General features: G+C 53.1%; 1 protein-coding gene across 1 annotated transcript; it reads right to left on the reverse strand.

The window, feature by feature from the left end:
- Positions 1-3505: 3505 nt before the first annotated feature.
- Positions 3506-13633, reverse strand: LOC112544545 (zinc finger protein RFP-like). Its single transcript, XM_025180931.2, has 6 exons — positions 12973-13633; positions 9218-9334; positions 8471-8493; positions 7661-7776; positions 6579-6638; positions 3506-5099 (listed from the first exon to the last, which is right to left on the reverse strand). Exons 1-6 carry the CDS (start codon positions 13381-13383, stop codon positions 4585-4587), a joined length of 1242 nt encoding a protein of 413 aa, XP_025036716.2. The 5' UTR covers positions 13384-13633; the 3' UTR covers positions 3506-4584.
- Positions 13634-15504: the final 1871 nt, after the last annotated feature.

The following is a 15504-nucleotide window of genomic DNA, read 5'->3' on the forward strand; positions in this document are numbered from 1 at the left end:
TGATTTGTGGGTAAGATCCAGAGGGTAAATTGACCAGGGATCTGTGGCTGGTTTCTTGGAACCGGACAGGACTTGTTCGGGGTAGGTGGGATTGGGTGCTAGGACCCCCCACCTGTGTACAGGCCCGGGGCCATCTGGGGCACGGATATTGCTGGGGTGTCGGAGGGGTTTTGCTCGGGAGGCTTCAGGCAGGCTGCTGAAGCGCTCTGTGAGACTGGTTTGTGGCCTGTGTGGAGAGGTCGCCAGTCGGGGGCTGTAAGGAACCCCGGATTTGAGCAATTCGCCCTGAGTGGATGCCCGCAGCTGTGCCCAGACACGGCCCGGTCCGTCACACCCCCCTCCGTCTCCTCTTGTCTAAGCTGAACAGTTCCAGTCTCTGTAGCCTCTCTTCATCTGGGACCTGTTCCCAACCCCTGATCATGTTAGTTGCCCTCCCCTCTCCCAGCCTTTCTCTTCCCCTCTCCCACCTCCTTTTCCCAGTCTCCCCCAGTTTTGTTCAAAAAAGACAGAGTCAATGTTGGAAGAAACGTTATCTTTATTTTGTACATCAGGAAGGGGGGCTAAGGAAGGGTAAGTGGAAGGAGGTGAGGGAGGAATGGGGCACGAGCCCCCGATGGGGAGGACTGGGCTGGCTCTGCGGGCTTCTGGGGGTGGAACCTCTCCTGCAGCCCCCCAATTGCCCACTCTCCCCAGATGGCAGCCTGCGGCAAGTGCAGCCGGGCTGATGGCCAATTGCTGTGATGTGCCCAGTGTGGGCACTCCGGGCACACCAAGCTAGGACTGGTTTTCAAGTGGGGCACCCCTGAGAATTGTCTGTCCGGGGTGGGGGTCGGGACCCTTTAAGCACAGCCCTCGGCTAGCCTGAGACAGCATCTCCATGCTCTAAGTCCTCCTGTGATGCCCTGCCGGCACTGCTTCCGGCCATCCTCAAGCCCTGTTCAGAGTCCACTCAATGTGGACATGCTAGTTCGAATTAGCAAAACGCTAATTCGAACTAGTTTTTAGTTCTAGATGCGTTAGTTCGAATTAGCTTAGTTCAAATTAACTAATTCGAACTAAGTTAGTTCGAACTAACTCTGTAGTGTAGACATACCCAAGCAGCATACTGAGGTAGAATTGTTAACCTTCCCCCAGTCCCATAAGAGTAACCCTGATAAATGAGCATACCGCAGAGTATTGGGCAAATCTGGTAACAAAACAAGACTCTGAGCTAGATAGAAACCTGGTCTGACCCAGTCTGGCAATACTTATTCACACGTTAAAAGATCAGAAGGCGGCCATCATTATCATATTATCTGACCTTCTGTATAACACAGGCCACTGGATTCCCTGAATTAATTCCTGATTGAAATACACTGGATCTTTTAGAAAAAAATCCAATCTTGATTTAAAAGTTGTCAGTGGAGGAGAATCCACCACAGGCCTTGGTAAGTTGTTCCAATGGTCAGCTACCCTCAGGGGCTGTGTCTACACTGGGCCACTTATTCCAGAAAAGCAGCCGCTTTTCCGGAATAACTTGCCAGCTGTCTACACTGGCCACTTGCTTTTCCGGAAAAGCAATGACAATCTACTGTAAAATTGTCAGTGTTTTTCCGGAAAAACTATGCTGCTCCTGTTCGGGCAAAAGTCCTTTTCCGGAAAAACTGTTCCGAAAAAGAGCCAGTGTAGACAGCACAGTAGTCTCTTCCGCAAAAAAGCCCCGATCGCGAAAATGGCAATCGGGGCTTTTTTGCTGAAAAGCACGTCTAGGTTGGCCATGGACGCTTTTCCGGAAAAAGTGCTTTTCCAGAAAAGCATCCTGCCAATGTAGACGCACTTTTTCCGGAAATACTTATAACAGAAAACTGTTCCATTTTAAGCATTTCCGGAAAAGGGTGCCAGTGTAGACGTAGCCTCTCTGTTGCAAATCTGCACCTTATTTCCACTTGGAAAATCAGAAGAACTGAAGAGCTCCAGCACTACCAGGAAACTGAACCCGGATCAACTGCCTGTCAGGCTCCGTGATAATTGCTACACTACTAGGCTGTGTCTAGACTGGCAAGTTTTTCCGCAAAATCATCTGCTTTTGCGGAAAAACTTGCCAGCTGTCTACACTGGCCGCTTGAATTTCCGCAAAAGCACTGACTTCCTACTGTAAGAAATCAGCGCTTTTTGCGAAAATAGTATGCTGCTCCCATTCAGGCAAAACTTTTGCACAGGGCCAGTGTAGACAACTGAGATTTGTTTTCCGCAAAAAAACCCCGATCGCGAAAATGGCGATCGGGGCTTTTTTGCGGAAAAGCGCGTCTAGATTGGCCACAGATGCTTTTCTGCAAAAAGTGCTTTTGCGGAAAAGCATCTGTGCCAGTCTAGACTCTCTGTTCTGCAAATGCTTTTAACGGAAAACTTTTCCGTTAAATGCATTTCCAGAAAATCATGCTAGTCTAGACGTAGCCCAAATGTTCTTGGTTTTACATGGAAATATCCTCTATTTAGAACTAAAATTGCTTAAAACCATTTACACCAGTACATCTTGGGAACCAAATACATGCAACAAATTAAGCAGCACAGTAATGTGATATTGTACCAATAATTAAGAGTAGACAACGCACACAAGATAATTCAGAATTTCATGCAATAGAGGGAGCTATTGTGCTTGATTAACAAGTTTAAAAGCAGTAGGTACAATTTAAGACTAGGAACATAGCTCCCATCTGATGAAGCGGGTCTTACCCAGAAAGCTCCTGATCCTATATATTTGTTAGTCTCCAAGGTGCCACAGGACTATTGGTTGTTCTCATAGCTAGGTGGCTGGTTGGATTGTGGCTCAAGGGAGAGTCACTTTTTCCTCCCGAGGCAGAGCAAGAGATGAGAGGCAGGGCTTGCTGGCTCCTTGCCCAAATCCAGCTGCAGCCAGGGCACCTGGATCTGTGGAGTGCCTGGACATGCCATGTCCCCTGGTCTCAATCCTGCTGTAGCTGAGATCTGCCATGGCCCAGTCACCCTTTCTTGGCCCAAAAGCCCATGACCAGACCTGCCAGGGCAGAGCTCCCCTACCTGGTTTGAACCCAGCCATGGATGGTCTTCCCAGACCCATTTTGCCTCCCCTCCCCCTACACAACAGAGCCTGGGACTGGACCTGACGTGCCTGGGGCACCCCTCTCTGGCATGAATCCATCAGGAACTGGACCTGCTGTGGCTTGGAGAGGGAGGCCTGTCACTAACTTGGGGCCCCAAGAGAAGAGGAACCCCTAGACACTGACCCAGCCCTTGTTTCTGCTGACTTCAACTGGGCGAAGGGTCCGAAGATGACACTAAGGCATCATGCCCTGGTGCAGGGCGCTAGAGTGACAGTGGCCGGCTGGGGGAAGGGCTCTGGATGTTGCCGGCCACCGTACACAAGAAAGTTTCCCGTGCCAGTGGGGGACACGGGCGGCCATTCCCCCCATTTTTGTCACCCTCCCGCACAGGAGAAGAAACCGTCCCCCACGGCCCTCACCTCAGAGGTTCATTTAAAGTGGCACAAACAAGAAAAAGTGTTTTATTTACAGTAAGTAACTAAATCGTGTAAGCAAACAGGAGCGGAGAAGGAGCGTTACAAACCCCACACAGAAAGGTGATCTCCAGCTACCAAGAACAGTTTTCTTAATGGCACAACAACAGGACAACTGTCCAGGAACGAATATACGGAATTAACAGGTTACAGCCTCTAGTTCAGTAACATTTAACCAATCTCTGTCCCCTTCTTCTTTCTTTTGTCCTTTGCTACTCAACATTTTTCTCCCCTTCAGTCCCCAGCCCTGTTTATTTTCCTGCGTCTCTCCCATTCTCCTAACTTCCCTGTTACAGATCATCCCCCTGGACTGCTCCGTTCTGTCCCCCCATTTTATCCCTTCCCCTCTTGCTGCCTCTGGGCTGGTTTCTCTGCCAGGGATACTTTCCTGTCACCTTTTTCTTTTCTGTCTTTCACCCTTCATGTCCCTCTATTATTGTTTTATTTTAATTTGCATTTGTTTTCTTCCTTTTTCTAATTCCGTCTGGTTAAACTTGTCCCGGCCCTGCCTCTCCCAGGGTTGCCAGCCTCAGGAGTTTTTTTTTTAAAGCAGCAGACTGACCCAAAGATGATTTTTAAAGATTTCTGGTCAATCAGCATCCCTTACCCACCCCAGCACTCTGTGTGTGGCAATCCCAGTGTTACCGGATCTCCCACAGCTACAAGGGAAGAAGGTGACTTTGACCTGGTGGCAGGAGCGCTGGCTGGCAGATTGGTATAAATCACTCCCTGCTGCTTCGGAGCATTCAGATTCTCCCCAACCTTCCCAAACCCTGATTGATTCTGTGTCCTGCCCCCGTACTCCAACCGCTGCCTGTACCCCGCCTGGCTGCTAGTTCTGTTCATGTTCAGCCCTCACCTCTGCCCTCAGGAACCCCCTGCTCATCCTGCAGGCCCAGGAGTTCTTCCCTGTCCCCCTCCCATGCCTGGAGCTGCAGGGAGAGAGGGGTAGAAGTGTTCAGGTATGACAGAGATGAGGAGCCAGGGGCTGGGTAGAGAGGAGTCCTCCAGGGTCAGAGACTGGTGTGTGTGTGAGGCTAGAGAGGCTGTTTTCAGGGACTCAGGCGGAGCTGGGATCCCAGCCACACCCAGAACCAGGGTCGGAGTCTCTCCCCAGGGAGGGAGCCCGGCAGGAATGTGAAAATCAAGGTCTTGGCATCAGCATCGACAAATGCGACCTGCCCCCGGTCACAGTCCAGGCAAACTTGGATCCTGCGGGGGGCTCGGGTCAGAGGCAGGTGGGTCTGAGGGTTGGTGAGAGCCAGGAACTCACCCCCCCACAGCTCCACAGCCCAGATCCCCCCCTCAGGGCTAAGGCTGGTCCATCCCTTTCTGCTGATGGAATCTCTGGCCACCCCCACAGCCCAGTATGGCTCACCCCACGACTCCACCTCCCAGCAGTGTCTCCCCACAGTGAACCCCTCACAGCCCAGCACACAGGCCCGACAGTCATATCGCTCAGGGATGTCGGAGAGTTGCTGCTCCGTGTCCCCCCACGTCACGCATTTTCGATTCTCAGACAGGAAAAGCTGGGGATTGGCCGTGTCCGGATCTAGCGTCACATTCGCTGGGGAGAGAGAGAGAATCAGAGCGTGAGGGGCAGAGCTCAGCCCTGGGGGAGGCTGGGGCCATTTCTCACCCTCCCCAGCTGCCTCTGTCCTCCCTGAAACTGAGCCGAGCTGTCACTATGGTTCCTCAGCTTGGGCAATGGGACCCACGTCATCATGACTTTCTCATTTGTTTGCAGAAGCTTCGTCCTCCTGCCCTACACCTCACCCCACCACCCCAGCCCGGGCTGCCTCGTTCCCAGTGTCAGACCCAGCGCCGAAGGCGTTAGCGAGGTGGGAGCAGAGGAGGCAGGTTCCAGTATGAAACCCCAGAGGGAAACTCCCTCCCCTAATGCAGTCTCCACGCCCAGGCCAGAGCACAGCGCGGAAGGTGCAGCGTGGGGGAAGAGCTGCCTAACCCCAGAGAGCAGGGGGTGGTATTGGGTGGGGCAACCCAAGCCCAGAGAAGGGAGGAGCTGCCAGTGTCACAGGGAGGGCATCTCCCCAAGGCAGGGAGCAGCTCCAATGGGACAGCCCAGGGGAAAGGCCAGATGGGGGAGAAGAGTGATGGGGAGCCCCCCACGCCGGGATAAAGCAGAGGGAAGTGGCAGCCCCAGGGCAGAGAGCTCCGGGGGGGGGGCGCTGCTCAGGGAGAGGGTTTCCTGCAGCAGCCCGGGCAGGAACTCAGCCCCACAGCTGGTGTCAGGAGCATTCGTGTGACATCAGCTTGGGATTCCCCCCCAGAGTTACGGAACCTCGGTAGAATGTGGCTGAGGGGGGTTCCCCAGCTGGTGGCCTCACCCCCTCCGTGGCCCCGCCCCATCCTCCTCTTGTGAGTGAGGTCCCGCCTCCTGACCCGGCTGTGAGCCTTAGCCTCAGTGGGGACCCCCTGAGCCTCCACCTGGCCAAGGGTCAGGGTCCAGAGGGCCTGACAGCTGCCCCTAACCCATGTCCCCACTCCCTTGAGTGCACCATCCAGGGCAGGTGGAAGGTCCAGCGCTCAGTGACAGGCAGGGGAGCTCTGGCTTCTGGCTTGGCCAGGGGGCAGGGCCTGAGGAAAGAGGAGCAGGGGTGGGACCACTGGGAGGGGCCAGCACAGGGAAGAGGCTGCTGCCCCAGACAGAGGCTGCCCTTCATGGAAAGGAGCTGATGAGCTGCCCCACTACAAAGCGTGGCCACTGCCTGCAAAGCTCCAGGTCTCCCCAGGACTTGCAGTTCGTGGGGGTCAACGTGGCCCCCAAACTATCCCCATGTTAGCAAATAGGGTGGCCTGGCCATCTCACTTCTTAAAGTGGGCAGGCCTGCCCTCCCCCACCCCACCAGCCCGTCACACCTGATCCAGTGCGCCTGGGTCTCCTCACTAGTCAATGGGTAAGATTTAGGATTATGTGCGCCAGGGTCGCTGTGGGGTTGGTTGGGAACTTTAGCAGCAATCTCAGGAAGCTGCTTGCACAGGAACTTTCTCACCATTTAAAGACAATCTCCAGCTGCAAACTCACCGTGTCTGAATGCTCGCAGGGATCTTCCTCTTGCTCTCTCCAGAGCAGAGGGCAGAGTGTCTGGCAAGGGATCAGAGAGGTGAAAATTTAGGCTCTCGTATTTATAACACCGTCCCCACTCCACACTGCTAGAACTGCGTTTTAGCGATGCCAGAGGAACAGACTGAGACACACACCGGTATTCCGTAAAAGAAGATTTCTGGGTCCTCCCTAAACTACACCTAGGGGGTGAGAGGCTTGAGACTGGAAGAATCCTAGAGTGGGGGCCATGCCCTCAGCCAGCCCCCTTCACCTGCCTGGTGAGTCTCTCTGTTTTCTGGTGTTATGAGAAGCCATCCCCTTCTGGGCACATCCCATTGTCCTGGCACAACCAAACCTTGACCTTGCTTTAAGTGATGGCAAGAGGAAGCTGTGCACCGAATTGGCTGGTTCTAACTCTTACCGTTTAGAAGGGGCTCTGTCACAGGCAGGTTGCAGCTCTAAGAAATGGCCTTTAATTGACAGCTTGTCATTGAAATAATTCAAGGGGTTCAAGAGCCACCAGCTGTGTCTAGACTGGCCAGTTTTTCCGGAAAATCAGCCGCTTTTCCGGAAAAACTTGCCAGCTGTCTACGCTGGCCGCTTGAATTTCCCCAAAAGCACTGACTTCCTACTGTAAGAAATCAGTGCTTTTTGCGGAAACACTATGCTGCTCCCATTCGGGCAAAAGTCCCTTTTGCGCAAAACTTTTGCGCAAAAGGGCCAGTGTAGACAGCTGAGATTTGTTTTCCGCAAAAAAGCCCCGATCGCGAAAATGGCGATGGGGGCTTTTTTGTGGAAAAGCGCGTCTAGATTGGCCACGGATGCTTTTCCGCCAAAAGGGCTTTTGCGGAAAAGCGTCCAGGCCAATCTAGACGCTCTGTTCTGAAAATGCTTTTAACGGAAAACTTTTCCGTTAAAAGCATTTGTGGAAAATCATGCCAGTCTAGACGTAGCCAGGGAGGCAGGGGGCCCAGCTCCTCTGAGAACCAAGCCCTGGGGCCTAATGATCAGAACCCAAAATCTAAACTGTCACTTTCCCCTCCTTGATCCCTTCTAGGTACCTTTGAACTCCCTCAGAGTCTCCGACAGCGCAAGAGTTATCTGGCAGAAACCACTGACTTGGTCTCCCAGTTCTGGAGAAATCTCCTCTGGCTGCTGGAACTGCTCCTGCTCACACCTGGAGCGAAACAATGTCACAGGTTGATACTGCATTGAGTGACCTGGTTCTTAAGTTCTTGCTAGTGAGTAAATGCTCTGGTGGATCTGGATACAGAACCCTCTGCTTCTCCCATGGCCGTACGACGTCCCCCGCAATATCTTTAATAGTCTTACAATCCGGCCTGGAGAGACCATCTCTAGGGACAAAAGGGGAATCGCGTCTCCACGGCCAATTCACTCCTTGGCCTCCAGGCTCCAAGGGACGGGAGGTTCCCAGGGGAAGGGCTGTAGGAATCTGCCCCCTAGGAACTAGACTGAGACACCAGCGCCCCCCTCCCCAGCTCATCCCACACAGCTCTCCAAACAGCCCTCGGGTGGGAAAGACTCTTGATTCCTGCTGCCCCGGGCTGAATGGTGCCCAGTGCCCAACAGGGTCAGGCCCATGTCCCATCCCCACAGTCCTGAGGCAGCCAGTCCCCAGGGAGGTGACAGCTCTAGGAAATACTTGAGATCAGACTGTGCCCCTGATTGGAGAATTCCAGAGTCTGCTGTGTGAGGGCGAGACCCTCCGGCTGAAGTTGGTCAGAGATTTGTGCCCAGCCTGTGACCTTCCCCTCCCGTCTGGCTGGGGAGCCCTGGGGGGATGTGGTGCTCACATCAGCTCCAAGCTCCTCCCCAGTGTTGTGCAGTGGGAGTGAGAAAGAGCCACGTACCTGCTCAAGGTGCTGCTGGCATCCTGCAGGAGAAAGAGAGAAAAGAATCTCAGCCCCATTGGACACACACAGAGGCCCCGGGGAAGGGATTTTGCAAACATGGGGAAGAGAGACCCTGCCCTGGCCCCAGGGCCATGGATTCCCTGAGATAATGGGGCTTTGCCATCTCTACTATCTCTGTGCTTGTAACTCTGCAAAGCACAACAGTCACTGACATGTCAGCAACGCACACGCCGAGTTACACCCTGATCTGACGGCTGGACCCCAGCGCTTGTGATTCAGGAGCCTCCCTTCCCTGTGTGGGGAGCTGGGATGTTTCCCCCTCTGTCTGACCTGCAGGAATTCACTCGCTGGCTTCTGGCATTTCCCTACCAGCTCCCCGATCAGCTCATGGCTGCTATGTCTAGATTACAACGTTTTTTTGGAAAAAGGTACGCCACCCCCGCGCGCTGCATTTTGTGTACCTTTTTCCAATTGTTTTTTCACAAGAGGCTTTTCCAAAATTTAGCCCATCGACACTGGGCCAATTTTCAGAAAAACCTCCTCTTTCGGAAGAACCCTTCTCATGGGAGGAGGAAGACAGGGCTTCCGAAAGAGCGCGTCTTCTCTTTCCCCCGAAAAAGCAGAAGAGCAGATGTGTTCCCTGGACGCGGTGGAGTTTTTTCAGGAAACCCCATAGTCTAGACAGAGCCTGAGATGGGAAATCTGTGAAGAGAGTTTCCTGACCATGTCAGTCTGGAGCCTCACCAGCTTCTCCTCCAGCTTCTTCATCTGGGCCAGCAGGAGTCGCTCGTGTTCCTCCAGGAACTGCTGAAGATGCTGAAACTCCCCCATAATCTTCTGCCTTTGGGTTTCTGTCTGTTTCTGTATGAAAAAAGGGAAAGGGCTGGTCAGGGGCATGGATGGAGCTGAGGGCCCTTTCATGGGGAGCTGAGTGCACAGCAGGGAGAACTTGGAAAATCCTAAAATTTCTGACATTTGACTCAACCCTCTGGGTACAAGGCTCAGGAGTCTCCCAGTTTCCCCTTCCGCTCATGTCCCTCTGAAAGGGACGGTTTCCTGCCCATCATGGGCAGAGTGTTCTGTTATTCATGAGCACTGAGAATTCAGATCCAGAGCAGCAGGAGGCAGGACTCAGCCCCAGCCTGACAGACACACCCAGGAAGGAAAAATAAACAAACCTGTTAATGCACAAAGTAGCCAGACCCAGCCGACAGCCCTTCACAGGGACATTCGGCTCCCTTGGGGAGGATTTCTGGGAAAGTTACAGGGGCTGAACATTAACTCATCCCGACATGGAAGCTCAGGGCCCGTCCACACATGGATCTAACCCAGCAATCCATGATCCAGGAGAAACACAAACAAGCCCGACCTCAGCAAGGCCACACAGGAGTCTGCCTCCTAACACTGCCCTCCCATCGCTGGTCCCTGCCGGTTCATACCCACAGGCACCTACCAGATACTCCTGGTTTCTCTCGTTGCTTTCCATCCCAGCAACTTTTCTCTCTCTTCTCTCAGGGTGGCTACGTCTACATTGCCCACACAGCGTCCACACCTCAAGTGCGTTTTTGCGCAAGAAAATTTACAGTAGAACAGCAGAACAGAGGGCTTTTTGCAGTGTAGATATACCTCTTTCTACAAGGAATAACTCCTTTTTGCACAAGAGTTCTTATGCAAAAAGGTGTGTGTGGACGCTCAACAGGGTTTTTGTGCAAAAAGAGCCTAACAGAAAAAGCACAGGTGCTCTGATGGCCGTTCTGTTAATGGCCATCAGAGCTTTCTTGCGCAAGACCATCCATGCAATGCGGATGCGCTTTTGCACAAATAGTTTTTGCAGAAAATCTCTTCCGCAAAAAATGTCTTGCGCAAAAAGCCCGCAGTGTAGATGTAGCCGTTATATCTACAATGCAGTGCTATTTCAGGATACAAACGGTACCCCAAAATAACTCCCGCATCTTCACAAGCCACCCATTATTTCAAAATATTTTTCAAAATAAAGGGCACACTATTTCGGCATCCCGGTAACCCTCATTCCACGAGGGTTAAGAGATGACTTGAAATAGTGCTTTATTTCGAAATAAAATCGAAATAAGTACACAAATTGCGTATCTTATTTCCAGTTCAGAGAGCAATGTAAACATAACCCCAGTCTACAGCTACACTACTGGCTTTGCAAATGAAGCACGGATTAGCATTTACTGCACTTCATTTGCATAATTTATTCACACCATAAAGATCTAGCACAAAACGGGGGTTTTGCACAAAAAACCCCGTCCACACTGCTTCCTTTTGCATAAAATCCCCTTGCGCAAAAACGGCTTGAATAAATTATGCAAACGAAGCACCGCAAAATGCTAATCTGTGCTTCATTTGCATAGGCACTGTGAGCAAAGTGAGCAGTGTAGATGTAGCCCCAGCGTCTTCAAATAGGCCACAAATTTTTCCTGAGCAAACAGAAATAAGCACCAGGGCAAACAACCATGAGCTGTCTGGAGCCCACTTGTCTGCCTTCAAGCTGCATGGTCCCAGTTTGGTGGGGCTCTGTCCTGTCTGGCAGGGACTCAGCCCTGGATGTGGTTTTATTGAAAAGGAGACAGGAAGAGACTGCAGATGCAGCAGGATGCCTATGTGGGTGGGGACCAGTGGTGGCACCTTCACAAAGTACGATGCAGGTGGGGATTAGGGAGGTAAAAAGAGTTAAAAAAACTAATCATGGAACTGATTAAAATTTAATGTTACAGTATTGTTTTTAACCTGCCGACAGGCAGGGACAGGTAGCAAATGTGGGCTCTCCTGGGATCAAGGCTCTCACGCAGAGACTGCTAGGGGTGGCCACAAAGACTGCCAGCAGGTGGGGACTCCCAGCAGCTGCAGACTGAAATTAGCTGCCAGGGGCCAGTGGGCACTGCCAGGGCATCAGAGAGTTTAACCAGTAACTGGCACCGATATGCATTAGCTCATCAGTTAACCAGTCTGATCCCAGTGGTGCCTGGCATGGCCCTGTGCTGTCTAGAGTAGGGATGTAAGTGACGAGTCGACTATCTGATAAGCAAAAGCTTATTGGATAGTTGACTAGTCCCTTCACAAGACGTTCCCACTCCCTTTGCAGCAAGCGGGGAGGGGGACGGAGCAGGAACTGGTGCTGGGGGGAGATGTCTCCACGGGAGGCAGGGGCGGCAGAGAGGTAGCTGGGACTAGGCCCTTAATACATTGAAAAGGCTAAAGCACAGCCGGGGGCACCCAGGACAGCTGATTCCCAGCTTGCACCGGGTCCTCCCCGCTGCACACCAGCCTGCGGGTGCACAGCCGGGGGAGGACCCTGCGTGAGCTGGGAATCAGCTGCCCTGGCTTGCGCGGGGTCCCTCCTGCTGCGCTTTTGCTTTTTTAATGTATTAAGAGCCGCAGCAGGGTTAGCTCCTGGGCTGGGAGGTAATCCCGCTGCAGCCCCCCGCTTACCAACTAGTCAATTAACAGCCCTAGTCAGGAGCCCTGTTGTGGGTTTTACCCTCATGGAGCAGCCCACGAGTTCAGCACCCCAGCGGGAAACCTCCTCTCCCTGCTGGGCCAGAGGCTTTATCAAGGTCTCTTTCCCTCCTCAGGGCCACATTTCATCACTCTTCAGTGATACTGGCAGGCAGGGGGGGCAGTGTTGCCTAGTGGTTAGGGCCTTGGACTGAGCCCAGAAAGACCAGGATTCTGTGCTCAACTCAATCACTAACATGCTTGGTGACCATAAGCAACCTACTTTCCCTTCCCACCATTTGTCTAATTAGACTGTGATCTGCTCAGGGCAGGGACTGTCCCTTGCTGGGTGCTGTGCAGGGCCCACATGCCATGTGGGGCATGTAAGGTAAATGATGGATTATTACTGCTGTTCATCCAATCAGTAACAGCTTGTAACCTCCCCTTCTCCAGTCTGAAGGCAGTTCACTTGCATAGACTGGCCTGCAGTGCCTGTGTTCTAAACCAGTGTTTCTCAACCCTTAGAAGTCTGGGGGTATGTCAACCCAAGTGAAATTTGGAGAAAACTAAATTTTTGTTTTTAATTTTACAGCACTTTTTTGTACTTTTTACACCAAAAAATGTCATCACCTGCCCAGCTACAATTAAGTTTTTTAAACAAATGTGTGGCAATGGTAGAAAAGCATTTGGTATGTCTGAAAACTGTAGGTACTGGGGGTACTTACAATTTTTTTAAAGGGGGGTACATTTTTAAGGGGTACTTTATAAAAACAAGGTTGAGAAACACTAATCTCGACTCTCTGTTAACACCTTCCCTTGTGTAAAAACCCCTCCTGCCACTAGCAGGGGCTGGGGTTCAGGATTTAGACTCAAGAGAAATGTTTCCCACATCAGGTATCTGTAAAGACTTGATATAAGTTGTCACACAGCCAGAGCATTTATTTTTTACAGCATCTCTCGTACCAGGTAACAGTCAGCAAAATCAGACTGTAATTAAAACCTCAAATTATTTCCCATTAAACTGGACAGCAACTCTGTACCTTGTACGCCTGGGCAGCTTCCTGTATAGGAACCACAGCGTGAGCTCCACGAGCCCGGGACCTGTCATACACCACATATATAGGATCCTCCTCACAGAGAAGCTTCAGAGTCTCCTGGTGTTCACCGCACACCCCGCTCCCTTCTGTGCCCTGCCCTGCCTGCAAAATCAGCCGCTTGGCTATTTCCACTATATTGGCCAGCTGCCTGTTGGGCTGGAGGTGTTTATTCTGTACAGTGTCTCTGCATTGAGGGCAGGAAGCGGCTGTGTTGCGTTCTTCCCAGCACCGGCTGAGGCAGGCCTGGCAGAAATTGTGCCCACACTCCAGAGTGACAGGGGCCGTGAAATAATCCAAGCAGACGGGACACGTCGCTTCTTCCGAGAGACGTTCCACGGGGCTCTCTGTAGCCATGGCTCCCTCTGGGCAGTGTCAAGGGGCTTGTTTCACTTTCCTGAGCTCAGCAATGTAGGGAATAGAGGTGGGGGTTGATGTACCAGCGCTGATGATTAAAAAAAAAAAAGCCTTGCTCACCCACTGCCCATGCCTGGTCCTCCATTGTACACCCTCAAGCAACGTCTACACTACAAATTTTGCCAGAAGAGGCAATGCAAATGAAGCATGGATGAGCATTTTCTCACGCTTCATTTCAATACTCTCTTCCAATTCGTTTCTGCGCTAGGGGGTTTTGCTCAAAAACAAGCCCGTGTGGATGTTTCCTTTTTGCATTAAAAATCCCTTTTTACGCAAAAGTGGCGTGGAGTCCTGTGGCACCATTTTTACGCAAGATCCTTAGGCCTCAAAAACGGAGGTATACTGGTCTTGCGCAGAACGGGGGTTTTGCGCAAAACGGAAACGTCCACACTGCTTGTTTTTGTGCAAAAACGGATCCGAAGAGAGTGTGCATTGCCTCTTCCAGCAAAACTTGTAGCGTAGATGTAGCCTCCGCCAACTGCCCCAGCCAGAACCCCATGCCTCTGTGCCACTCATGCCAGGGCCCCCTCCTCATACTGGCTACGTCTACACTGGCCCCTTTTCCGGAAGGGGCATGTAAATTTCAGCAGTCGTCATAGGGAAATCCGCGGGGGATTTAAATATCCCCCGCGGCATTTAAATAAAAATGTCCGCCGCTTTTTTCCGGCTTTTAAAAAAGCCGGAAAAGAGCGTCTACACTGGCCCCGATCCTCCGGAAAAAGTGCCCTTTTCCGGAGGCTCTTATTCTTACTTCAAAGTGCACTTTTTCCGGAGGATCGGGGCCAGTCTAGACGCTCTTTTCCGGCTTTTAAAAAAGCCGGAAAAAAGCGGCGGACATTTTTATTTAAATGCCGCGGGGGATATTTAAATCCCCCGCGGATTTCCCTACGACGACTGCTGAAATTTACATGCCCCTTCCGGAAAAGGGGCCAGTGTAGACGTAGCCACTGTGTTTAAATCCCTCCCCCGTACTCTCTGGCACATCTCTGTGCATCCCCTTCCCTCCCCTGCCAGGACCCCGCTCCCCTCTCAGGAACCACCAACAGCACCCAGAGAAAAAGGGATGGACACGCGCCCCCCCCCCAACCATTCCACTCTGCCCCCTCCTCCTCCCCAGCCCTAATCTAAATAGTCACAACCCCTCCCCCAACCAGGTGGGGCCGCCCCCCCAGCCAGCTGTTCCAGTCCCCCCAACTCCCCCAACCCCAGCTGCAGCCCCCTCCCATCCCCTCCCCCATGGCCTGTGTGCCCCCCCCCCAACAAATCCCCCCACTGCTGCCCTGCACGTGCCAGGCGAGCAGAGCAAGGGCAGGTAAATGGACGCTGCGCTGCAGCTGCCCCGCTCAAAGCCCAACACCCCCCCCCCTCTACAGGGAGCCAGGCGCAGCCGCGGGGGGCGGGCACCCAGCAGCCGCCGCCCCACGCACAAGGCTGCCCGGGACCTGAGCCTGGGCTCCGCAGCCGCCCACGTGGGTCGGAGCAGGCGCGAGGAGCTGGAGGCCGCCGCAGCCACGAGGCACCAGCGCGAAAAGCCAAACCCGCGCAGGCGCCCTTGCCAGCGACTCGGAGCGGGGGGGGGGCGCGCCCGGCAGCCAATCACGCGCTGCAGAAGGGATCGAACCAACCCGCCACAACCAACCACAGCGAAGGGCAACGCAGACGCCCCGCCCCCCCGGGCAGCCCTAGGCCGCTCCCTGGCGCCGCGCGACGCTGGGAGCCCCCTGGAACGTTCCAGCCCGCAGGGCGCTGGGCCACGTGCCACTTGGGCCCTTGTGTGGGCCCAAGGGGCAGAGTCTGTGGCTAGGCAGGGACAGCCCGGGCGGGGGGGGGGGGGGGGAGGGGTTCCAGGCAGATGTGCAGAGACCCAGACGGGCTCAGCTGGCTGCTCCTTTGGAGCATTTTTTTCCCAGTATTGCTTGAGTCACATTGTCACAATTGCTCAAACATCTGGCCTTCAGCGTTTCTGTCCAGTCGTTTCCCATTTAAAATGTCACAGTTGCAGCACCACCCACTTTCATGATTGTCTCATGGGTCTGGTAAAATTTGTGGTGCCTGCTGAAG

The sequence above is a fragment of the Pelodiscus sinensis genome, chromosome 32 (genome assembly GCF_049634645.1).
Source record: "Pelodiscus sinensis isolate JC-2024 chromosome 32, ASM4963464v1, whole genome shotgun sequence".
NCBI lineage: Eukaryota > Metazoa > Chordata > Testudines > Trionychidae > Pelodiscus > Pelodiscus sinensis.